Here is a 26,839-nt window from a genome sequence, read left to right on the forward strand (position 1 = left end):
TTGCGTCAAATATCAGCATACAACATTTGTAATGATCACTCCATTGTCTTGTACTAGTTGAAATTGTAAAAGTAAGTTATTTTCCACAGGATGTGATGTGACCATATGCAAATGAGCAACATAGTTTTTGTTTTGTTTTCATTATTTCACTGTTGGTGAATAGCTAAATAAATACATAATATACATGTCTTTGAGTAACAACAGAAAACTCACACAAGGATTTAATTCCCAAACCCCTGAACTGTGAGGCAGATGTGTAAACCACTAATCACCATGCGAATATTTTACACAAGTGATGGGAGACAAACACGCACAAAAAGAATAAAACTACATTCTTTTTTTCTGCCCCCTCCCCCCAGCATATTACTTTAAAATGTGTTGTCTGTTAGTTATGCCTTGATGATGTTCCCCGCTGATATGAACAGACAAAAGCAACTGAGCGCCGATATGATCCACAACATTCCCTAAGTATATTTCTTTTTTTTTTTTTTTTTTTTTTTTACATATTTTGTGAAGGGGGCGTCAAGTCAACCGCACATCAAAAGTGCACGGCCGAGGAAAAAAATAATGTATGCTTTTGTTCGATTCTTTGAAGAGGATGTGTGTTGCGCGTTGCCGGTTTCCAGCATCCCAAATTTCAGCCCCGAGCACGGAGCCGATTTCGATCATCGGAAGGTGTATGTAGTTCGCAGGACTGAAGAGAATGGCAGCGCAGGCCAGTCGTGCCAGGCTCACATCCTTGCCCTTGCAGGTAAGTTTCTCTATTTTCATTTCTATGATGTGCCCGCATTATGTTTCAGTCTCATTTCCCCCACGAAGGCGTTGACGTGTATCGAAACATGGATGTGTCAAGTTATGTCGTCCGACTTGTCAAGAGCTTATCGTCTGAGCTCCGATAGCTGCAGTAACGTCCTGGTTAGCAAAACATACTTGCGAGGTACGCGAAGACAACTTTGCGACCGCTGTGGTTAAGTGTTTGTTAAGTGTTGTTTCGACGTTCCGTGTGCAACGTTAGCCAGCGACGTCGCTTGTTTACAATCTTCAGCTAACCCTGTTAGCTCGTCTGTGCGCTCAGTTAGCATGCTAGAGTTAGCTGTCTGCACACGTAGAGCTGTCAGAACATGGAACACCCGGGCAAAATACGCTTGACGTTTTCACACTTCTGGTTTTTAAAGTTGAAATGCTATCCCCGATGACTTTGGTGCGTTAAAAGCCATGTTAACACGGTTCGACTTTTGTATTTTTGTGTGCCACACCACAAAAAAGATGCGCCGCTGCGGTGTCTTTCCAGACAGCCTGCAGACAATATGTCAGTAACGTGACAGCGCATTAAAAAAATGTAAATAACATGTTGCACATCTGGCTCGCTTGCTCACTGACGAGCCCTTTTGTTGAACATATGACATCTCTAATCCATGAATGTCAGCTGTCTGGGCTGTGTCATCCACCCAGCGACCGAATTCTCCGCGTCCACTGCAGTTAACCGGCACTTCTATCTCTGTAAAGATTGTTAATTTTTCCATCGTGCTTAAATGGATTTAATATGACAGAGAGATGACGCACAGTTTGTTGTGGAGAAGGGATCGGAGGAGAAAGAAACTTGACGAGTGGGTGTCTTGAACGTTTGCAGATGCTGTAGAGGAGTTTGAAGACTTTATAATGCAAAAGAAGATGAAAATTCCCAAGATGTCCATCAAGAATTCAGGAAATTCAATTGAGAACAGCTTTGGAGGGGAGAGAGTGCCTCTCAGGCATAAAAAGGTAGGATCTCAGACGACAGTGGTCGGTGTTTTGTACGCACCATGTAAATGAAGGGGAAATAAGTAGACGATTGACTTTTAAAACAACTGATGCACAACATGAATGTTAATTTATTGCTCGTAAACCAGTATTGCCTGCATTTGTATTCTTTGAGGTGAGCGTGCTATAATTGTATGTAAGTGAAAAGCTGCATGCTCCCCGCAGACCAGGAGAGGCTTATCTGTACTTTTATCTTCAGTAGACTTGATTACGGTAATGGTATTTTGCCTTGACAACCTAACCAGGACAAAGAGATTTATCAGAACATATTACGCCAGTCCTAAAGGCTTTACACTGGCTCCCAGAATAGACTTTAAAGTTCTGCCATGGGTCCATAAATGAATGGTTTAAGTTCTGCTTACATTAAAGAAATGCTAATGGGATATATAAACCCAGTGAAACTCTGAGGTCTGCAGACACAAGTCAATTACTTGTTCGCAAAATTCAGAGCAAACATGGTGAAGCACTATTTAGCTGTTATGCTGCACGTAAATGGAATACGATAACAACAGAAGTGAAGTAAGCCCGAAATGTAAATGCTTTTAAATCCAGGTTAACTCCCCCTCCCCCTATAACTATTATAGGGTACTTTAACATGTTTTTAAAGTATGTGTATATTTATTGGGCTTCCACCCAAACTCCCTCGCGCTATTTTCACCATATGTTGGATTAACACAAATTCCAGCACTCTGGACAGATGCCCTTTCACGGACAAATCCTCTGAGCGGCTCATCAGGAACTCTGTGACTCCTCTTTAGTTCTTTTTGAGATTCCCACAGTCATCATAAAAAAACATATGCGCACTGTGTGCATTTTTTTCCCGGTCGTTTTTGTCCTCTGAGGGCCGTAATTGGCGAACGTTTATTATCGTGCAGTATGAACATATGTTGGTTAAATGTTTTAGGGATTTTTACTTCCTCCAGGGTTTTATCTGTTTCTAGCATTGGATGGTCGGCCAGATCAAATACTCTCTTCGGTTCCCATATGCTCTTGGTTTTGTTTTTCATAGTATCCCTTTTTGTCGCACACGGCCCATTAAATTTGTTGCCTTCCTACAAATTGTTGTCGACCTCAGTACAAACACAACGTATGCAGTTGTACTCCTAAGTTTGCAAACTGTATTTATTATTCAAGCAATCACTTTGTAGACCTCTAAATTGTCAAATGTTCTCCCCAAAAGGCCCTTTCTCAAGACCATGGCCGCCCTATTTCAAACTCCTCCAAAAGTTTGGCAGCAGTAGTGGCTCGCCTGGAAAGAAATGCAGCCAGCTCCTGTATGGAAGGCGAAGAGGATCTGGATGAGGATCGACTCGCCGAGGAGGGAGAGGATGCCGATGACGAAGACGACGACATGGAGGCAGAACATTATCATCACCAACAGCAGCCGCAGCAGCAACAGCAACATCTCGAGGTGGACACGGACGTGGCCGCGGCGGTGGTTCCCCGCGTCCTTTACGACGAGCTGGTGGTTAGCTACAGGCAACAGGAGGATGAGATGAGGAGGCTCCAACAGGAGCTGGAGCGAACGCGTCGGCAGCTTGTGCAGCAGACCAAGAAACTCAAGGAATATGGCAGCCTGCTGACTGAAGTCAAAGAGCTCAGGGACTTCAATCGACGGCTGCAGGACGTGCTTCTCATGAGGCTGGGCAGTGGTAAGGCAACATGAGCACACACACACACACACACTTCTTCGTTCGACTTTGAGTTCTGTATAGTTTGGTCAGAGTCGTGACTACCTACCTACACTGGATATGTTTCAGCTGTCAATTTGACCTTTTAACCTGGACAAAGCAATTTGAGGGAAACGAATCTTAAGACAAGTGCCTCTCATTAATCCGAAATAAACCTCAATGTTCTAGTAGGCCTTTTTCCTGACATTTTTTTAATCTAACAGTGACTCTTATCTGGAACTGTCCACAATTCTGTCCATCTTTACCAAGGTGCCAAAACATGATGCTGCCATCATCATGTAGGGATTGGTGTTCTTCTGGTGATGAGCAGTGTTGTTTTCACCAAATGTACCTTTTGGGTGAACCTCCGTTTCATCGGACTATAACAGATTCTTCCACATGCAAGTGGGAAATTTCAAGTGTTTTTTTTCCCCTTCATAAGATAAGGCTTCTGTCTTTCCACTCTACTTCATAGTCCAGACATATGAAGATGAGAGATTCTTCTCATATGTATTAAACGGCAAGGACTTGTTGCCAGAAATTCCTGTCGGCCCTTGAATGTTGTTGTCTCCCTCTTCTTGGCACCCTTCCTGACCAGTCTTTTCATACATTTTTGGAAGGACGTCCAATTCCTGGTAATGTCACCGTTGTGACATATTTTCTCTACTGGACGATGACTGTCTTTACTGTGTTCCATGATATATTTAATGCCTCAGAATTTCATTTCTGTCCTCCACCTGACGTTTAGCTTTGAACAGACAAATCCCTCGGATTCTGTGGGAGCTGTCTGCGGAACGATAATGACTTGTGCTATAAGATGTGAAAAAAAGAAAAGCAGATGTATTTGGCCCCTGTATTCCCTCCAATTGGATGTGGATTCTCACTCACAATTATGTAAAAGTTTTGAAATGATATACTGTATATTGGTCCATATATACAGAATATGAAAAAAAACTGACATTTGAACAGGGGTATGTGATTTTTTTTTAAAGTTCGTTCAGGGTTTTTTTGTTTGTTTTTTGTTTTTTATGGGTAGTGAAGTCTTTGAGGGAAACAATCCCTTCTATGATGGTTGATAGATTTAAGAATTAAATTTTCCTAATGTGGAAACAATAGCCATAGGAAAAAAAACGTGTTTAGGGAAGTGGTGATCATTGCTCAAAGCTATTTAACGCCGCACATCACATTTGAACAATTTTGTGTTTAAAAAAAAAGTTCTTGTCATGACTTTCATCTTACCCCATCTGTGGTCGCCACAGCGAGTCACTGACATGATTTGTTGGGTATCGTCTTTTCGCCAGATGTGCTTCCTGATTCAACCCACCCATATTTTATTATAAAACTCCAGTTATGTGAGTAACTTAGTTTTCCGGAACATACATACCCTCATCCATCTTCTATACCAGTTTATAAAATCATAAAATAAAATCTATGTAATTTACAGTCATTAACGATTCCACCGTAGTAATAATTTGTATGGATTGTCTTCCCTTTGTCACGTTACGTTGTGAAAATGAATGCAAAAAGTAATGCAAGCCAAAACCCCCTGTGCACTGTGTTGTAAATAAAAATGTGAGTTCGGTTCACTTCTGTAAAGAGGAGCATAAGTTGTTTAATGTGCTTGGGATATATTTGACAATGACAAATTGTAATAATAAGCAACTGCTGAAATCAGTTGGTCTATATCACATGATAATTTTAAAGACAATTCAACCTTATCCAGTCAACAATGGCATTATAATTCAGCAAATGGTTATGAATAGGTCTCGTACAGCCATAAATTTAGTCCTGGAATTTGAGTGGGGAAGTGTTCAGTGCTCAGAAATGCACAGAAACCTCTTCGGTTAGATGTCTGTCAGTGTAACTTCATCCTTACATTTGGGCCAAGAAGCTTGCTCACTGGCTAGACCAGTGCTGGCCAACCAGTCAGAGACTAAGAGCCAATTTTTTTAGCCACACACACACACACGACCATGCACACGCGCACATATGCATGCATGCAAGCCACGACGAGCAACAGCCTGAGCGCCCGAACATAAATGAAACCTAAAGACACAAACACACAAATCTTTTCTATTTTTCCCCCATTTCCTCCTCTCCACCGCTCGCGGTCGATTGCGATCGACGTATTGGGCACCCCTGCCTTAAAAACAGAGGTCATTTGCTGACTAGCTTAGCACTTAGCGCTGTCTGATTGGTTGCCCTCGAAGTCAGTCAGTGATTCAGTCATCTGATTGGTTGCCCTCTATGTCAATCAAGTAACGGGATTGGTGATAGGCTGACATAGTACGTTCTGTGTCTTAAGCATGTTGTTTTAATGGCAGCGCTGTCGCCGAGGCGTTTTCGACAATTGTTGCTTGAAAGCCCGGGAGCCGCATTGAACCAGCCGAAAAGCCGCATGCGGCTCGCGAACCGCGGGTTGGCCACCCCTGGGCTAGACCATCTAATGGACAGGCAAGAGATTAGAGCACCCTGGGGTGTCTTTGTACACAGGATGGAGTGCACTGGCTGATATTAAAACTCATCAGCTACGTTGGAGCTTAACGTGGCTAGCCACCAAGACAGCTTAACCAGTGGGCCAAAATAGCCTCCTGTCCCCAGGCACGGGCAAGTCTAGGCTGAGCCAGACAACATTTTGGGCGCTCATCCAGTGTTTCAAATCTCATACCTCGTGTCAGCACACTAGTAACTGCTACAACACAGCATTGTCATCTGCAACTGTTCGCTTATAGCGTTACAGTATTTTTTAATTTTTTTTTAATTTTTTGCTTTGCTGGCCTGGCATCGTTTCAGTTTTGTTATAAAAGATGTGTCTCGTGTTTGCTTTAATGTCAAACTCCTTATTGTGTCTCTCTAGAGCCTATGCATGACAATGGGACTCAGACAATCAAGGCTGAGGTGGTTGAACCCATTGTTGAGACCCAGGAAACTTACAGAGAAGAAGCAAACACCAGTTCCAGCTACTCCCCATCCCCGAGAACAGTCTACACATGCAACGATGGCAAGGTCAGCCTCATTTCACTTGATCTGGCATATACGTGCTTCCTCCCATTTTCTTATCCACTTTAAAAAAGTAGGAAAACTAAGCAGGATATATTGGTTTTAGAATCTTTGAGCGGTTTGCAATCAGAGCACACCACACCACGGTCATGTTTAATTGTTAATTTCATTCACTGAAAAAAAAAAAAAAAACGCCGCTTTGATTAAAAGTCGCCCACCTCAGTCTGCGCTTGCGCCGGCCAGCCTGACACAAAAAACAACCCCCTAAAAACTTTTGTACTTCCCAAAAGTGAACAACTCTGGTTACGGCGTGACACGATGAGCTGACTAAGCAGTTTAATCGTGGGAAATGAATTTTCACTTCACTGTACTTCGCCTGTATAGCTGACAAAGTTCCTTCTCCACCAGTGCGTTTCAGTGCCACTTTTGTTTTTGTTTTTTTAAACAAAACGGGCGTACTGGAATGTAACTAACCTAGCCGATGTCTAAAAACTCATCTCAACTCTCCATTTTGAGGAGACAATTATGCTCAACAGCTCTGCAGATTGAGGAAAGAGGGAGAATTTTACGACACTTCTCACACATTGGATAGTTTGAGAGCGGTAATGGATTTTTTTTCTTGATTTATTTTCATTACTTTAAAATGGTTAATAATGTATCAAAATAACAGATGACGTGGGCACAGATCAACAGTATCGTACCTGCAAAATCCGTCGTTCAAGACTCTCTGTCAGATGGCGTAATTCAATTGGAGTGCCCTGTTAGCAGCTAACTTTGGTGGGCGAGATTTTTTTTTTAATGCAATGGGCCATGTGTGGCCCACAGGCCATACTTTGCGCACCTTTGCATTTTTTTTTCTTTGTTTATTTGTTTTTCTTCTCCTTGGTACTTCTAATCTGTTCGACTTCAGGACCTCTGGGAAATTTTGACTTTGGAGGTTCAGTTCTAGCTGCCACATTGCATTCAGAGTAATTCATTTCTTTTCTTGAAGCCTCCCTCCTCAGTGGCTTCTTGCCCGCAGGTGACCAGCACAAGACCCTTTCCTATGCAGTACTGTAATAAGCATGAACTTCAGCTCACCTTAGATCAGTTCTTTCTTTCCCCTGTCCAGCTCTGACAGGTAAACAAGGTTGAGAAGATGATTATTGTTCCTGGAGGCCTGGCCAGCATCATCAGTGTTTATTAGCCAGTTAGGGTTGCCTATAATGCAACCAAGATCCTGTGTATGCTGACAGGAGTGCAATTGGTACTACAAGCTCTGGGACCTGCAGCCACCTCAGGCATGAAGAGCATTTGCAAATTAGAGCCCTCCTGACATCATGGGCCCCCTATTAATTATTCGCACAAGAGAAATTCAGAGTGATTGACATGTTAGCCGCCGTGAGTGTCGGCCTGGCATGGAGGAAGGAGGTAGAGAAAATAAATGCGAGGAGCTTGAAGTGAGAATGAAAACAACCTTTCCCAACTTGAGGGCAGAAAAGCGAATCTGGACCGCGGCCTAAAGCACATTAGCTGCACAGGGAAAATCCTTTTGGACTCCGGCCTAAAGACTTAGGAGTGATCAGAGAGCCCAGAGAAAGCAAGTCAGATATGACCCCAGCCGCTTCCGCCCACCTGAATGACGAGAGCCTGGCCTGGCAATTGGCTTGGTGCGCTTGAGACGTGCTTATGCATCGGCCTGTGGAGAGCCTCGTGCTAAATTCACGGTGGGAGTAATCCAACCTACAAGCGCCCAGTGGATTGAGCTTACTTGAGTATACTCGTCTGCGAAAGCGATGCTTCTTGGGATTAGCTCTGTGGTTTAAGTAAGAGTCGGTTAAGAAGTCTTATACCGTGGCTAGCAATGATCTGCATGGTTTCCTCTCTGTCAGTTGGCCCGGTTAGATTGGGGCCACCTAACACTGATTTAGTGATACTCCTAATGGTGGCTGCTTGATTGTATTTTCACTCTAACATACCGCGCACAGTGTTGCGCATAATTTGTTAAGATTGCAGATTTTATTTGCGGCCTCACTCACTTTCGCATATTGCACAGGTTGCGGGCAGCAAGTTCGGTGAGACTGATGGTTTTCACGATTGAACATTTCAAAATGTAATGATGCAACTGGAAGTGTCAGTGGAAGACATGCCAACATGACTCAGTTAGAAAAAGAAATTGATGACTCCAATCATTTTGGTGAAGCCAGCAAGTACACGTAAGCCATTTTCGTCGCATGATGTTTGTCCAGAGTAAAATTGTGTTTAGAAGTTGTGACAGCACATCCGAAAAACTGCTAAGGGAGAGAGAGGACGCCACCAGACAACTTCCACATTGTGCTGAAATGACCCAGACATGAGGAATTAAAGTTGAAAAGACCTTTTTCTAGGATGACGAGCTAAAAGTCAACCCTTAGATTACTCAGAAGCCCCAACGCCCCATTGCCAAATAAACAAAGCAATATGTCATCCTAATTTTGGTTTCTGGCATTTCAAAAAAGGAGAAATGATGCTCTATCCCGTTTACCTCTTATTTTGCCTGCGCCTCTTTGTTATGGTTCACTACGGTGCCGTTTGCCACCTGCCTTTCAGATACCATATTTAAATATGTGCACAATCAAGAAGAATCCATCTTAACCCTTAGGTCCTTCGAAACAAAAAACCCCTAAGTTACGCGTTTTACAATTTTGGAAATGATGTATGTTGTGTTATACAAACATCCATTTTTTTTTTTTTTTTCCAAACACTCAAAGTGTTCAGAGGCATCTGTGCTAGCCATACATATATAGTTTTTATTAGTTCTTTGGGATCTTTTATTCTTTATTTTTTGCAAAAGGAAAAAACAAATTGTGTCTGGAGGTCCCAACCAAGCCCTACTAACAATCCCGACCGGACGTGTTCATGTAAAACGCATTGGTTTAAAGCCTCCTGCAAAAAGGCAAACTCATTTGCGATCCTCTGGCGGCACCTAAAAGTTGTACAATTGGAATGACCTCAACCCAACAATGTGGCATGCATACGTCTGTCCAAGCGAAAACAAAGCGATTGACGTAAAAATCGCGTGAAATGCATGTTTACACATTGTGTTTACGATGCATTCAAAAATATGAATTATAATGGGTCTCTATGGTGCAAAATATGTAAATTGTGAAGATTACGGAAAACCTTTTTTTATTATTGCTGCAATGTCTGAGAATTATCAGCCGGTGACGTCATGAAATTTCGGCCATTTTAGAACTACCCCATACGTTTCAGCTCCCTCGTGTTTTTCCGAATGCCTTTGCCTTTGATTCAAAGACATAATTTTGCATTTATCGGTGGACTACGAGGGTTAATAGCTTTGATGGTTTATGCAAATGTGTTTCTAGTCAAAATTATTTCCTAAGCCTAATACAAAATTTTTGCTTGGTTATTTTCGTCATAGAAGGCCATATAATGGTAATGGAGGACACTAATTACAGCAGAGTCAATTACATGAGGAAATATGGTTCATGAAAAAGAAAAATAACAAAAGATCTGTCAAAGAAATCACATCTTTAATCAACCCTCTTGTTGCGTTTGAGGATGTCAAATCGTCTCAGAGGTACAGACTCGTGTTTTACATTTCTTGTAATATTTTTCTTTTCTTTTCTTTCTGTTTTAAAATTTGGCACTGTGGGGAAAACTTGCCCATAGACTGATTGCAGAAAAAAAAAACACTGACACAGCTTTGCTGCAAGATGATTTCCGAATAACCAGGACTGAACTGACAACAAGTCCTGCATGAGGAAAACATAACAAATGCTACCGTAGCTCATTAGACAGCTGGAAAAAAAATTATTTTAACCTTTTTTTTGGCCATATATGATGTGACATCAGTTTGTGTTAGCGCTAGCGTGTTTTATAGACTAAGAGAGGGCTAATTAGTATTCATAAGCCTCTTCAGAAGATGGTTTGTTGTGTTAAATAGTTTATGTAACATTGGTTCATCAATGTGTACATGCCAGATGTAAGGTGTTCCTGCTTGATGATCTCTCTATTTTAAGTGCGTTGCTGTAAAATGAGGGTATCTATACATATTTTCAAACTCTTATGAAGGGGTTGCGGGGGATTCATCCGTAGCTGCAGAGCTCGGTCCCCATCCTCCGCAATAATGGGCATTCAGTCAAATGATGTTCTTCACATTTTAGTTACACGTCAATACTGTTGTTGTTCCCGTTCCCTTGTTGGTCTTCTGCCTTAAGTCCCCAAGAGCCGAGTCCATCAATCAATCAAAAAATGTTTACGTCACGTTTATTAGCGGGGATTGAAAAAAGCAAGTAAGTATTTTAACTAAGGAGTAGAAAGTATACATATGGTTTTCAAATGTAGGGAGTAAAGTGAGAAGTTTTCAGAAACATAACTACCATATTTTCCACACTAAAAAGTGCACCTAAAAGCCTTCTATTTTCTTAAAAGCTCACAGCTAGCCTTAAAATCTGATGCGCCTTGTTTATGGTCATTATGGTAATATGTCATCCCAAAATGGCTCCTTGCTCCAGACATACTGACAACGCAGAGTTCAAACTTAAGGGCGATCGGTTTACACAGTTGTACACGGAAATAGAGCAGCGGCAAGAGAGTTCAACGTGAACGAGTCAATGTTATAACTTGCTGTTGGATAAGTGAACTATGTCGCTGCTTTTTTAAATACATTTTACTGACATCTGATGGTTCTGTTGGCGTTTCCTTGAGCGTAGCTCCATCTTGTGGATGCATTGTAGATTGCGTTTTATAATGCTGCGCGCCCAAACAAAATAGGCCATTCATTGAAGGTGCACCTCATAATCCAGTGCGCCTTTTAGTGTGGAAAATACGGTAATCAACTAAGATGAAGAGAAATTAATTATCAGTGCTATACTGCATCAGTACCTTTTGTACTGCAGTTGTACTACTAAAATAGCCTATTGTGCCTACGAGATCATAAATCATAGTCATAAATACGCCACTCTCTGATACTCATTCACAGATACTCTAGCCTTCGAATGTGCTTTTCACTCCAACGTAGGTTCACCTCGGTGGCGGTATCTGGGTGGAGGAGGAGAAGTGGCACCAGTTGCAGCGCACCCAGGGCGACTCCAAGTTCACAAAGAACCTGGCTGTTATGATCTGGGGCACAGAAACCCTTAAAAACCGCAGCGTCACTGGAGTGGCGACCAAAAAGAAGAAAGACGCTCTTCCCAAACCTCCACTCTCACCAAGCAAGCTCAAAATTGTCCGAGGTAAGAGGTTTTGCACGACCGACCCAAATTCAATGGTCCTTCTAACCCAGCGCCCTTTTGCCTTCGTCGCAGAGTGTCTGTATGACCGAGTGTCCCAAGAGACGGCAGACAGTGCGGAGATCACGCAAAGATTGTCCAAAGTGAACAAATACATTTGTGAGAAGATCATGGACATCAACAAGTCCATCAAGAACGAGGAGAGGCGAGAGTCCAAGCTGCTCATCAGACAGACAGTCAAAATGGAGAACTTTACTTATGACGGCATGTAGAGATCAAAAAGTGTTCTTCTCTTCCCCTCCTTCCCATCGCACGCAGGTCAAAGGAATTTGGAGGGGGCTTTCGGATTGGGTGCGTTTGCTATTCCTTCGACTCATCGGATTGGTCGAGGTGTGTTACACCAAAGGCCCCCTTTTGTTTTGTTTTTTAATTGTTAACCGTATGGCCCAGTGAGCCCATAAAGTTACAGACAGCTTTACCCACCAGCCAGATGGGAGTAAGAATGAGCGTTTGTTTGTTCTTGTAAATAAGCTTGACTTTAGGATCCGTACGAAGAAATGGTTCGCCTCGGTGTGTGTGTGTTAAAAGAATGTGAAATTTATTTATTGTTCTGTGTCAGAACATCACTTTGAATCCTTTCAGCTTTTAAAAAGTAAAAGATGAGCGATAAAAGACTTCAGTTGCTGTACAGTGGGAAGCTAGTGTCTATTAGAACCGGTGAGATATTTTGTGCGACTTAAACTGCTGGAGAACCGAATGACTGCTGTGGGCCCTGCAGTTGTATTCAATCGGGGAGTTGATAATGAATTAGTCTTAATTACTAACAGACATCGCGTGTTGATTGAAACAGAGAGGCTGTTGCTGCGAGAGATTATGGCTTGGCTTTTTAGGTCAATCATTACACATCGCGATCACCGCGTTTCAGTAGGAGTTGTACAAAATGGAATTTACTCGTTCGTTTACGTGGAAATCATGTGAAGCGTTTTTATGAAGAAAAAAATTACGTACACAAATTCAAGGCTAAATGTGCTGACTAAAATGTGACGCTTCTTCCTTCGACTTTACAAGGCCAAGCACCATCTGCTCAACAAAACAGACAGCGTTTTCAGTCACCTGAATCCCTTCATGTTCAATCTTGGCTCCCCCCCCCCCGCCGAAAGGCGCGATATGGATCGACGTGACCAAATAGCGTCAGTGTTGAGTGAAATGCCTGTTTTATGTGTTATTTCTCTCTATCTGAAAAACAAACGATTTTTTTTTGTCATTGTTTTCAATTGCCCATCTCTCTTAGTGCGACAACTACTAATGCACAACTTGTGTGTTTTGTTTGTGTGACCCTTGAAAACTGTTAGTAGCAGATACTTGGACTGTTGAGGAAGTGGCGGAGGAGCAGAAAAGGGCCTTAAATGGATATGGCAATCACCTGGGCGCGTCATGCCCTTGGCTTTTCGACTGAGCTGCGATTGTCGTTGGTAGTCTTTAGACTTCACGTGCACTTTGATGTGAGAATGTATGAGTTTGGTACTGTTCGGAGCATCGATGGACTTCTTCGGGAGGGGGGGCTTGCACCTCAGCTCTTGTGGAAGAAACTGGGTGGGTAAAGCTGTCTGGGACATGTTTTGGCGATTTATTGTGAAGCCCACAACCACCCTGTTCTTAAGAAATGCCATTGGGGAGAAGTAAATATGGCCGCCCTAAGGACATTCAAGTCAGACGTGTCCTTTGTTCATTTTATTGCGTGTTGTTGTTTTGTCCCGCGATGTTTTCTACGGCTGTCGGCCCTCTGAAAGGAAATCTCGGAGACTCAAATCTCAAGTGTGACCCAACGGAGGCAAAACTGTGAATCTGCTGCAGAGCTGCCTGTCGAGCCTTTGCTCCTCTTCACACGTCTACGTTTGTCAGTTTCTTCTTCTCACTCACCCTCTTTCTTTTTAAAACGGTATTTCCAAAGTTGAGCTTAGCCGTTTGTTAAGCTACCTTATATCGTAGAGAGATAGAGGGGCTTTGGTTTTTTTGGGGGGTCCAGGGGGATGGGGGAATCTTGCAGTTCAGTTGTAAATGTTCTGGACAATTATTGAATTGATGTCGCCATCATGTATGTCTATCTTTTTTATATTCTTTATGAACTCGTGTTGTTTTCCGTATGACTTGTCGGGCTTTCAAGTGTGATGTAGGGCCCTTCAAAAAGAACAAACATCATTCGAGCCAAAGTGATCGGTGATGCAAAGCTTGGGGGTATTCTTAGAGAAGCATTCAGCCTCAACCGTTACGTAAATTTACATGGAATGCACTTTACACATCAATTTGTCAATCTTAAAAAGCCTCTTTAGTATATGAGTAGCTATTTCTTTCATGTCTAAGTCCAAAATTAAGGCCAAACAATCATTCTAATAACATGATGCACCTTAAGATGTTTAGTTTGTGAGTGGCAGGGTGTGTGATTGACATACCGGTCCTGAGCAGTAAGGTTAATCAATACACAAAAGAATTGTCTCGTCATTAAAATGGCAGTATGAGAGAATTGTGGTCATGTTAAGGTATGATGTCATGTCTTTGTTTTTACAAATAGTGGTCAATATGAGCCACACAAATGGGATGCTGGTTGACTGATCAGCATGGTTTGCACATTTAAGGGGGGGGGAGGGGGGGGGTTAAAAGAACCTATTCGAAATCTATTGTTTTGCTTCCATTTGTATTGGGTTTACCCTATACAGAAAAAAATCCTTCAGCTTTACAAGTGTTTGCATTGAGATGTAAGACTTTATTTCCTCAAATGATGGCCATGCCTCCAATAAGCGCTGTGCCCGGAAATAATCACGGGGTGTGTCATCCACCCTAGACAAGTAAATGGCACCATCTAATAAAATCCAATTCGAATCAGAACATCGGTTCTGATTTAAAAGATGAGTGCATCGGTACATAAACTAGTAAATCGGTCCTTAAATATATCCTTTTAGAACAGAAAAGGTACATATGTTTTAGAAATGGTACAATGAAGTTTCTTGGGCGCATGTGTATATATGTATGTATATGTTTATATATATATATGTATATATATATATATATATATATATAATCATATACACACACACACTGTATACAGACGCATTAAAAACTTCATTGTACCAGCTTGAGTATATACGTACCTTATTAAATCTAATAATAATCCCACTGAGATTAATTAGTCCACTTTAAAGTGTGGTATCGTATGTTGTGAGATACGATTGAAATCTCCTTTTGTTGGAGGGCTGCACAGCCCTCATCATTACGTAGTTCATCAAATACGGAGCCCTGTTAAATCCTTTTTATTTTTTTGCTAGCCAGAACGGCAGCAGTGAAACAGTCTCTCGGCTGAGTCTTACTGAGCTATAAATACTGTGCGTTCAACGTAATCATGCTAGCTTGCCATTTAGCTAGCAGATACAGGCTGACCCCCTTTTTGAGGGCACTTATACACAGATACCCACTGTGCAAAAACAACCTCACAAATATTCTAATAATGCTCTTATGTATCGTTTGTATCCTTGTTTTTTTTTTGTTTGTTTGTTTGTTTTTTAATGCCAAAAATGGGTCGTGGTAAAGCCAATGCTTTAAACCTTGTAACATGTGTACTGCGGTACGGAATGTGAAACCCACATTCAGCTTCATCAGCATCTCAGTAACACGCGCCAACGGGATGCGTAACCTGACCGAGCCGTTTGCTCACGGCTGTATCCGAACGCCGCTTTCTTTCATTGCTCTCACACTCAAGTAGCGCTGGATGAAAGAAGTTAAACCTCACCAGCCGTGATTCTTTCTGTCCCACCTCCGGTACTGGTCTTTCAAAATGCACATAGATCAAGGTGACGCTTGCCAAGGTCCTGTTGGAAGTGCTTCTCCTACCGTTTTGACTGCTCTGTGTACATAAGTCGTTCACGTGTGAGCCTCAGAGACGATGCTGGGAGAAGCATCTTGTTCGGTCTCTATTTTTGATTACAGTATTAGTAACTTTGTATACAATCCACAAACTGGTTCTACTTCATCCAACTTTCAGCGCCCTACCTCATTGTTACTCTGGTGTTTGTTTGTCAGTAACTCTAAGCTCCATGTGTATAGTTAAAAGAAAATCTATCGGGGGGGATATTATACCTGGTTACGCAACATGTACAGAATATATAATTATATATCTTCTTAAACACCTCGATTCACGATATCATTCTTTAAAAAAATAAAATAAAATAAGAAAGGATGTTTCTTGAGCTGCTTCATGGAGGATGCTGCTGTGCGTCGAGGGGCTGCGGCTGCGTTGTAATCTGCTCTTGGCTACGTCGTGCAGTTGCCCCCGCCCGTGCTCGTTTTTTGTGTATGTGTTGCGTTTGGAGATTTTTACTGGTTGACGGTGCTACCAGCAAACCGTTCTCTACGGACCTCAAATGGTGCTGTTTTTTCTATGTTTTTAGCCCTCACAGAGGAGGGGGGAGGGGGGTGGGTGCGTTTTATTCAGGCGAGCTGACCACACCGCTAGTCCCTCAACTCTTTGGTGAAAGCAATTCAAGCCAAAACGCTTTGCAAGATGCTTTTGCTGTTACCGTGTCGCTTACGTGCTATCCGCCCAAATGCCGTTCTCTACTTGGTTGTGAATCTCACGAGTACCTCAGAACCTGTTGATTAAAAAAAAAAAAAAAAATGCATCTGCTTTCAACACCCGTTTGCCGCCAACGTTTTTCGTGTGTTTGTGTAACGTTTAGGGAGAGTTTCGGACATCTTATTTTAATCATAATGGCAGAACTTAGTTCACCGAAAACGGATTCCACTATCTGAGTTCCTGAATCAAAAAGGAAAGGGAGAAGAAAGAAAATGTATGTTTACATGGCAGTTTGGGGCTGTTTTGTGTTACTGTTTTAATTGATTCACGAACTTCTTTCAACTGTTTTCAGTGTAAGTGTAGCAGTTAATACTACAGTTGTCAGACAGTGATCCACACCGTACGTCAATATGCATTCAATGTTTTTTGGGAGAGTATCTTGTGCAAAATTTATGTTCTGATTGTTTTTGTTATCCACTAAGGATGGGCATTGGCCTACATTTCTTTGTTCAATCATGGGGAAAATTGACCAGAAATGACTGGTTGTTATTTTGTCTGGGGTGGAGGAATATTTCCGATTAAAGGAAATTCTTAATCAGTTCATTGATGATGTTGCCCATCCATAGTTTGAGAAAATATCTCTCCAATGTCATCACTGTGTTTAGTCATTTCCATTTGCAGCACTTAAGCCATCCACAGGACTTTTGGTAAAAATCCAATGTACAGTATTTTTGATTGTTTGGTCAACATTGGGATGCTATTGTCATGGCAACTCAAACTTTAACTTCCCGTAATCACTGTCATTGATGAATTGAAACCGTGCCAGCCTCTTTGAGTTGAAATGCATTGCCATGCTCAATTAGGGGAAGACAGGGTAATTCAGGTGTTCCAGTCTGTTGGTACAATAACGTGAAAGACACTCATGATTTCAGTCAACACTCTCTCAGCCTGCTTTGGCCTTCTGGAGACCACCACTCGATACTAGGCAATAGTGTGTATGTGTATGTCCTCGCTCAACCGGCCACACCTCTGCTATGCTGACAAGATGCTTAGCATCCTCCTATTGTGTCTCTTGCTGCATTCAGGAACATGTGTTTCATGTAGATATAATAAAGCAAAATAAATTCAGACTTGTATTCTATCAGCATTAATCTTGTGTTGGCATTTTCTTTTGTCTGATCCATTTCTTAAAGATGTATTTCTTGATTTGTGTTGGAATTTGATCTGCTGCATTTTTTTGTTGTTGTTGCCCTTTTCATGAAAAAGAAGTTCATTTGACTGATTTCCAAATCTTACTCAGAGATGGCTTAATGTTTACAATTTTTTTTTAAGTGGATTGTAAAATATCTTTACTTTTGTTCTAGCACATCCCGTTTTGGAGATGTTTTCTTTGGTGGGGGGTTAGGTTAGACTTACAAAAGCTCGCACAATACACATTTTACCATGTGTTGTAATTCATAACTATGGCATTACAGATGAAAGTCCACCTGTTGCTGAACATAATTCATAAATATTCCATATTATTATTATTATGAAAACCTGATTGCTCGAGGGGAAAAAAAAACAAATGCAGGTTTGCAATCGGCGCAAAAAAAATCGTTTCAAAAAAAGTTAATTTGCATCTGTGATTTAAAAACTTGCTGAGCAGCGTCATATTGACTTAAGGTAATCTAAAGCCTTTCATGCACCCTGTAAACTGATAACTTGATAAGTTGTCCACTAGAGAAACCGCTGTCCCTCAAAGGGTTTAAAAAAAAAAGTGTCGACCATTGCCCTTTTGGGTCCCTTTGTGATAAGGCACCAAGTCAACTCTCTCCATGAATAGGTCAAACTGTGCTGCTCTTGCATTTCCATATATTATTGCCTGTGTAAGCAAGTGTAGCACCCAGCCAGCCTTTTCCTGCAGCCCGAGGGGACTTGTCAATGTCACTATGGCTAAAGCCTGCCACGCGCCTCCTAATGTATTACCGCCCTGTTTTATTGGCAGCACGGTGATTCAGTGGAGGTGATGATGGATTAGTGCTGTGGCCGTGATACCGGGGCCGGGCACTGCAGCCTCGCCGTCTGTCGCATAAGCGCCGCGTCGTCCCCGCGCTAAGATAGGGGGACATATTGTATTTATGTCACACGTACAACCTAATGAATATGGACATTTCGCTGCCTTTATGGAGCGTCTCGGAGCAGTGTCGGATTCATCTTATCCGTCTTTTCGTGTCAGAGTAGCTGTGACATTGGAATTGTTCGCAATGCACAAATATGGCGTCCTTTGAAGGTTTTCTTCGCTGGGTGCGGCTTGCAAATGGCAGGTCGCAATGACTTACAGTACAGCTAAACATAGTTGTTTGAAGTAAACCGTAATCTTGTTTTTGATGAACAATGGTCTTCCAGTACTGATGATGAATTACGTTTCTTGCAGGGCCCAGGATATTTTGCAATCTTGTGTTCATGTTGTGCAGTATATTCGGATTCGATATATTGCGGTGTAATGTTCTCACAGCAATTCTTATGAGCCCAGACTTTCCATATTGTCTTTAAAGTGTCATTTTAGTCACTTTTTTGTCTCACCTCTGTTTTACATAATCTGCCCATTATTCACAGAAACCTTTTTTTAATTAAACACAGTGAGTTACATTAGAATATTTTGGCTGTACTGAAGAAACAAACATTTCTGTAACAGTCAACGTTTTAAGAAATTATAAACACTCTTTTCTGAGCTTTCCATGTACCATTATCAAGACGAACAATTTTTTTAAAGTATTTCAAATGTCATGCGCATAAATATTACAATAGATAAGAAATTGGGCCTGGATAAATTCAAAAAGAGTTGAATCGCAAATGTGTTGTATGCATGCACTAAAAAAGTTCAACAAATGGCTCTTTGTTTGATTCTTTAGCATGTGCATACATTTGAGATAGTCGCTCTCTTCATCATTCAGTCGGTGTTCTCCTGAACTTGAGCATGTGCAAAACATGAGTCACGTAATCATCTTTATTTCCTGCAGTGGTATAAAATTGTAATTTAGCCCTCAAGGTGATTAACTTCATACAATTTAATTAAGAGTGTGGCTTTTGCAACCAATCGACAGAAAAGTGAACCTACCTCTCTCCTCCATCTATCCCTCTTCTTGGTATACCTCCATTTGTACCCACTCACCACGTTGGGCTACATGTCCCCACATAGTATATAGCCGATATGGTGGCTGCCAGCTCTTTTCAAAAGGTCCTTATCGTTCTCAACAAGCTTGTTTGGCTCTTTGCAGTGATTAGAAACGAGCAATGTTGGAGTCCATCAGGCCCTCCAGTAAATGAATGCAAAAGTGAACCTATACATGGGAATATGCACTCACACATGCTTCAGCCCCGAGCACCCACATAGCCTTTATTAATGCAGGCGACACCCAACCACCACCCCCATTCACCATCTAAAAAAAAAAAAAAAAAAAAAAACGAGACACCTTTGCAACGAGTCGTCATGGCAGCGGCCAATGTCACTGCTACGGCTGCTCACTGCCTCTGTACGCTAATCGCTATACACAAGCTAAAATATTCATCTCCCACATCTCACCACTTGACACACACTGGCTTTCACAATGATGTCTTCTTGCCAGGTGCACTATTAGTATTTTAATTGTTATTTAATGTAACAAGTACAGTTTAGTGCAAGTTAAGCAATATGAACAAATAATGTACAGTAGTAATTCATTCACTGTCATGGGGGATTATTTTATCCACCCCCTATAATTGATATCAAATATTGTCTTAAATAATCTTATTAGGTATTATAATAGTAAGTTATCATAATATTCTCATGTGTGGGCCTTTAAAAACTGTGTCTGCTCTGTTTTGTATCATTGAAATAAACGTATGAGTGCACAATGTAAGATGGCTAATTCCTAGCTATAGCATTAGCCAGTGTGCTTTACAGGGTCGACAGGTGTCAGTCGAGGCTGCAGATGGGTTTCCTTAGAATGCTTTTGATGACTATATTGTTAAATTGTTTGATAAAGCGATTTAAAAGAGCAGCAGTGGTTATTCCGCCCTGTTTAGGAATACAATTGGTTCACCTAGCGGTGGTAACCTATATTTACTTAGCTAACAATATTTACTTTAACAGACACATATCACTGTACTGTACAAGTTTTAAAAATCAGTGATGCACTGCACTCGCAATAAGTGAACCACGAGATAGCAAAGAACAACTTTATCTTTATTTGGTGAAGCAGTATGAGGCTCACTGCCCAAGGTTATTCCTGTATGGTGGTTTCAAATGACTGTTAGGTCGTCAGTTATTAGTGTAACTGTGACAGCCACTGCTGTTAGTCAGAAGACTCTCCTCTAGACTGTGTCAGTTGAAAAGGCGTTTGGGTAAATTGCAAGGAGGGGAGAGGAAACAAAATTCAGACGTAGTTGCCTCGATCGTTGAGGGATTGGCTAATTTACTGACTTTCCTGTTGCTTGGATTAATGGCACCGATATGCACTTTTGACTTTTGGTGAAATGGATAGCGCGCAGTTGTCTAGCAGCAGGCTTGCTATAATGTTTTGCTGAGTAGTTGGGGAATCACTGCTTCATTGGTTAGCATGCCTGCCTCACAGTCATGATGTTCTGGGTTCTCAGCTCGGTTTGCACCATCTTAGATGGAATTTGATGTTTTCCAAGTGCTTGTGCGAGTTGTTTCCGAGTACACATGCTTCCTCCCACATTACAAAACATCCATCTTGGATTAATTGAAAATTCTCAATACTGCCCAAAAGTTTTGTAATTGCCGATATACCGTCAAATGGTGGCAAAGCACTTTTTTTCTATTCGGCAAGGCTATGGTATGAAGCTCCTCCCCTTACTTCAACTTGGCTCCTTCGCACCAAGATAGCACCCACACATATTTATGTTTGACATGGCTTTGGCCTGAGCACAAAATTTGGCAATATAGGCGATATCCACAACTTTGGCTAATGCTGAACCAGGGGTCCGAGTTTTAGCATTTTAATGGCTAGCTTCGAACAGATGTCAAAAGTTGGACGCTTGAGATCTACAGTATACTCATGGATTTCCTTGTTTCTGATCTACTGAGTATTATTCTTAACAGTGTTTTATTAAGCAAGAAATCATGAAAGGTGGGCTGTTTGTGTGAAAAAACAGGACGTTATACTTCGCTATAAACAGTATTAGGTGTAGATGTTTAAGCGTAGAGGCACCCGTTTGTTTTCCGCCACATGAAAGTGTGCAGCATTTGATTGGTTTGTTTGTCTCTTCACAAGCCTCATTCTGTGTGCCTCATTCCGCGTTTAGCCCGCTTTTGATTCTGTCACAACAAAAGCGGCCTCCTCAACAACTCAAGAAACAAAACCAAATGTCACACAGCTTCGCTCTTTTCTCTTGAAGATCCTCATCATTTTCAAAGCTTTTCATCTGCGGGATGGTTCATAAAAAGGGCCAGACAAATCCAAACCGTGGAACGATTCATCTTTAATTACAAGCAAAATCTAATCTTTTAATTGGATAACAAGGCTCTCGTCACTAAGCAGACTTGAAAGGACATCAGGTATGTTCGCTTTTGTGATAAAATGGGGGGTAGGGGGGACAATAGATGTTCACCATGCATCCTGTTTGATTTGCAGCAGGGAAAAAAAAAGGATGTTGGATTATGTGATGCATGAAAAAAAAATATTTTAATAAACACCAGCGGATTTTATTGGTTTAATCCTCCTGTGGTGCAGATCAAATTGATTCATTTGAACAAGTAGAAATTGCATACACAAACATATTTTGTGTCCTTGTCTTAAAATAAAAATTAAAAAAAACAAACAAACAGATTTTGGTAATTTAACAGAACGTTTCACATTTCCCCATTAACACAAACAGACCAAGTGGGTAAAAGCACGCTATTGCATATTCAAGCCAAAGAATTATATCAATAGCCTTTTTTTAACCACCTGACTTAATTGAATTTTTAAAATTATTCGGTTTGAAACTTTTCATCAAATTTTAACACCTGACCACCGTGAACATCTGAGCTTCACGCCCTTGTGGAATTCTTACTGAAGACAAAAAGTGACACTTGTCCGTCCTTGTCAATGTCAATATAAAGCATGACAACACACACACACACACACACACACACACACAGTGGCCATGCGTGGCATCCATCACTATTAATGGCGTGGTGTTAATGAGCATCTTGTTGGAAGGTGTCACTTTACCCTCGGCCATGCGCACTGACATCAGTGCCATACTCTCCGCTCGGGAGATCACCATGCACTCTGTGACTCCATATCATTTAGTTTTAAACCATCAGCCTCCCAGACGCTATATTAAAAATGTATCACCTTATCGCAGCCGTTCTAATTTTCAGTCGGTGAAAGGTGGTCTTAATGTACAAAATAAGTACATAAAATGTACTTTTATGTGTTAACTTTCTTGTCATAATTGATGTAACTTTCATGACAGAGTAAACACTGAGATATGACAAGAGTTGTCTTACCAGTTTATTCCTTGCCAAAATGAGGAGAGATTGTATGTACAAAGTTGACCCACAGAGGGACAGCACTGACATGGAGGAACGTGAAGGAGGAGCATTATCGCAACATACTTGAGGAAGCAAGATGCCCCCGTCCGAGGGCTGATTAGAAGTTCCCGTCCAGTAAAACTATTGCATGTATGTTTGTCACACCACGTAGAGTAATCAAGTTATTTATTCCATTAGGAATAAATACACGTAAAGAGTGGGACTACTTTTGCCACCTCTCACGGTTGTGGGGACCAAAGTCTTAACCCCACGACATGTTTGTACGTTTGCGTACTGTATGTGTAAGCGCGTTTTAAATCAAGTTGACTGATTCTGACAGGCTGCCAGCAGCATGCACCTGCAGGCAGCTCGCTTCGATGTTGGCCTCAAACAGAAGAAGGGACCCCGCAAAAAGTGTCAGGAGTGGATGAGAAAACACATGTGGGCGAAAAAAAAAAGGAAAAAATGTTTTTTATATGTACACTGTCTGTGTGTTCACACTAGAAAGCGGTTTGGACAGCGGGGACTGGCGGGCCAACCGGGTCGACGCCCCGATTCATAGGTGAGGGCCAAAATAATAGCTCTGCTGTCACACTGCTGCTTATAACAGGACCCCACCTCCCGGGCCCCCCTCGGCCTCACTGTAACCTGCCGCTGACTTTACACCCAAGTGGTGTTATCTCTGCCTAAATGCCGTGTTGGTTCGCGATAAATATTTTGGCTGCTTTGATTTTCCTGCGTTGTCCGGCACTCTGACTGGCTTGTTCAGGAGATGTCGGGAATCTGACAAGTGTCCAACCGCCTGCCTTCATCTAAATAATTGACGTGCGAAGCATTGATAATTTAAGGGGCTAGATCTTTTCTGACGGTTTGTGGGAATTCAAAATCAAACTATTCACCACAAAGAAGATAGTTTAGCATGGATCTGCCGTGACCGAGTTGTGTGCTATAGTGGGGCAACGAAGCAAGGGAGGTGGAGTGAGGAAAAACTGATGGGAGAGGGTTAATTGAAGCTGACTTGTGTCGAGTGTTTGAGTGTCCCAAGTTGACACGTGCTCGTGGCCCGTATGCTCCTGTTGATTCATCCCCCTTTGCACATTGGAATCTTTTTGTGTATGATAATGTGTACTTTGTGGTTTGTTGTCGCTTAGTCACATGGTAGCAAGTGGTTAACGCATCTGCCTCACAGTTCTAAGGTTCCGGGTTTGAATCTGGGGTCCGGTCTTCGTGTGTTGGAGTTTGCTTGTTCTTGCTGTGCCTTTGTGGATTTTTTTCTGGGATTCAGGCTCCTCCTCCTCCTCCTTCCACATTCCCAAAATGTGAAAGTTACGTTAATTGAAAACTGTAAATGAGTGACTGGTTGTTTGTCTATTTTATATGTGCCATTTGACCATCTGGCCACCAGTCCAGCGTGTACCTCACCTTTCACTCAAAATGGGCTTGGATAGGTGACAGCTCAGTCGCAACCCTATTTAGATTTCCGTATTTTCCAGCCTATAAGTCAATTTTTTTTCATAGTTTGGCTGGTGGTGCAACTTATACTCTGGAGCGATTTCTGGGTGAAATTATTAACACATTGTTATATCATTTCACATGCTATTTTCACATTAAACCACAAGAGGCCGCTCTATTAATAAAACCACGATGAGTCTTTATAATCCGGAGCGACGTATAATCCGAACAATACGGTACTGTGGATTTTGAACAGATTGGGTAACCTCTATCCAAAGTTATGGTTTGTTTGTCTTTTTTTGACCCGGCATGATTGTGTTGAAGTTTGGATTTGAGCGGCCTGAAGATGCTCGCCATTTTTTGACACTTTTGTTGTGTACTGAAGTTGAATTTTAAGGTAGCATCCTTCGCTTATTTTTTTCCAGCATCGGTTCTATCCCCCGTGAATAGTTATGGTCCATTATAACAGTTATTCATTCATTCATTCATCTTCTGAACCGCTTGATCCTCACTAGAGCCGCAGGGGGTGCTGGAGCCTATCCCAGCTGTCTCCGGGCAGTAGGCGGGGGACACCCTGAATCGGTTGCCAGCCAATCACAGGGCACACAGAGATGAACAACCATCCACGCTCACACTCATACCTAGGGACAATTTAGAGTGTTCAATCAGTCTGCCACGCATGTTTTTGGAATGTGGGAGGAAACCGCAGGACCCGGAGAACAGGCAAACTCCACACAGGAAGGCCGGAGCTGGAATCGAACCCGGTACCGCTGCACTGTGAAGCCGACGTGCTAACCACTGGACTACCGGGATCAAAATCTTGACCCAACGGGCTGGGTCAAAATCTCAACCCAATGCACTGGGCATAAATAACTTTAATTAGCAGCGCTGGGTTAACTATTTCACCCAATTTCGATGACCTTCGACGCTGAAATTTTAAGAGTGGAGGCTCAATATTGACAATGTACCTCATGAAGTGTCAATAGAGTCTAGGTATAGACATTGGTTGCCAGTCTGTATGTATGCATGTGTGTGTGTGTGTGTGTGTGTGTGTGTGTGTGTGTGTGTGTGTGTGTGTGTGTGTGTGTGTGTGTGTGTGTGTGTGTGTGTGTGTGTGTGTGTGTGTGTCTGTGTGTGTGTGTGTGTGTGTGTGTGTGTGTGTGTGTCTGTGTGTGTGTGTGTGTGTGTGTGTGTGTGTGTGCGTGTGTGTGTGTGTGTGTGTGTGTGTGTGTGTGTGTGTGTGTGTGTGTGTGTGTGTGTGTGTGTGTGTCTGTGTGTGTGTCTGTGTCCCAGCTGGCTCGCAGTAGACTGGCAGTGTGTTGATCCGAGTGTCAGTAGGACTGGGTGCCTCCTCGGCGAGCCGTCCTCTCCTCCGCCAAGCTGACAGACAAGGTCAGCGACTCATCTCGGCCCGTCTCTCCGAGCTAGTGACAGCCGTCCCTCAGGGAGAGAAACCACCGACAGCCCCCTGCTCCCTGGCACGCATGCAACGCCGCACAATTAATATTGCATCACCCTTTTCTAATCTGCTCCCTCGGAGCCCTCCTGGCTGAGGGGGTCTCGTCGGGGCGGGCGCGCTTCCCCGCCGCCTGACCTCGCCCATCTCTTCCAATAACGGCCAAAGCAGCAGCCGAAACATTACGAATAGGAATATTTCTTTGTTTTGTGACAGTCTCGGTCGATATCGATACATCTTCCTTATCTCTGTCGGAGTTTAAAGCGACCACATGTCTCTTTTAGGAGTTTCACTGCAACTTTGTTTGCATTGCAAACAGAATGGACTTCATCTCCCGCTGTTTTTACAAACAGATTGCAGTTTATTGCTTTGTGGTTTTAAACTAATTTCCTCCCTAAAAATTGCTTAATCTTATCATCGTTTCGCCTCAGTCGGGCTCCATATTGCACAGCCATCTTGTGATAACGACCGACCAAATCATTTCAGCATCTATTTTTCTATCTATCTGTCTATCTATCTAAATGTGAGCGTGAATGTGGTTTTGTAAACTATATTTCCCCCTGCAATTGACTGGCGACAAGTCAAGAGTGTACCAAAGTTAGCTCGGATCGACTCAAGCTCACAAATCTAATCAGGACAATGTTGAGAAAGAGAAACTGGATGGATGGTTGGTTTGTGGTTTGCACACAGGCCCACACACACATCGAGTGGACAATAAGAGTATTGGAATTTTTTTATTGTTTTTTTTTTTTTGGTCCCCTCGATGCTCTTCAGCAACAGATGTAGAGAAATATCAGCTGACTGATACTTTTTATGTCTGTTCTTTGTCTCTGCTTTATCCCGTGTGTGTGTGCGCGGATCAGATGTCTCTGTCTGTGAAGTCCTGCTTGTTCTGCAGATTTTCCCCCACTACAAACATTTCGGCGATCAAAGGCATTGGAAAAGGCCTGCCACTTCAAACCACGGATCGTCTCACACAGATATAGTCCATTCCTTCCATCCGAATTCTTCTGGCCCTTCGTTGTCATGGCGACCGTGCGATCGCAGTCCAGCTCTCGTGCGTGCAGCAGGAGCCATGGGTTCAATTATCATTTTAGGGCTCATTTACAGTATTTTGATTTGGACAAGTTTGATTTCATGTGCCTATTACAATGTCACTTCTCTCCACTGAGCCGGCAA

General features: G+C 42.3%; 2 protein-coding genes across 4 annotated transcripts in view; both read left to right on the plus strand.

The window, feature by feature from the left end:
* agbl4 (AGBL carboxypeptidase 4) overlaps positions 1-26,839 on the plus strand; it is a 267,276-nt gene that overhangs the window by 202,257 nt on the left and 38,180 nt on the right. The gene's annotated exons all lie outside the window — the stretch shown is intronic.
* On the plus strand, positions 513-17,398 carry bend5 (BEN domain containing 5). 3 transcript variants are annotated; one of them, XM_052072868.1, is made up of 6 exons: positions 513-751; positions 1,631-1,761; positions 2,981-3,452; positions 6,328-6,476; positions 11,473-11,686; positions 11,759-17,398. In XM_052072868.1, the coding sequence occupies exons 1-6, from the start codon at positions 568-570 to the stop codon at positions 11,953-11,955; spliced, it is 1,347 nt and encodes a 448-aa protein (XP_051928828.1). In that variant the 5' UTR covers positions 513-567; the 3' UTR covers positions 11,956-17,398. The 3 variants fall into 3 exon arrangements, with proteins under 3 accessions (XP_051928828.1, XP_051928829.1, XP_051928830.1); XM_052072869.1 differs by lacking the exon at positions 513-751 and adding an exon at positions 782-967; XM_052072870.1 differs by lacking the exon at positions 513-751 and adding an exon at positions 989-1,201.

This window comes from Hippocampus zosterae, chromosome 8 (genome assembly GCF_025434085.1).
Source record: "Hippocampus zosterae strain Florida chromosome 8, ASM2543408v3, whole genome shotgun sequence".
Lineage (NCBI taxonomy): Eukaryota > Metazoa > Chordata > Actinopteri > Syngnathiformes > Syngnathidae > Hippocampus > Hippocampus zosterae.

Coding starts and splice junctions, on each gene's coding strand:
- bend5 (XM_052072868.1), top strand. CDS start 568: ATGTATGCTTTTGTTCGATTCTTTGAAGAGGATGTGTGTTGCGCGTTG. Junction 752..1,630: donor TCACATCCTTGCCCTTGCAG/GTAAGTTTCTCT, acceptor GAACGTTTGCAG/ATGCTGTAGAGGAGTTTGAA. Junction 3,453..6,327: donor TCTCATGAGGCTGGGCAGTG/GTAAGGCAACAT, acceptor GTGTCTCTCTAG/AGCCTATGCATGACAATGGG.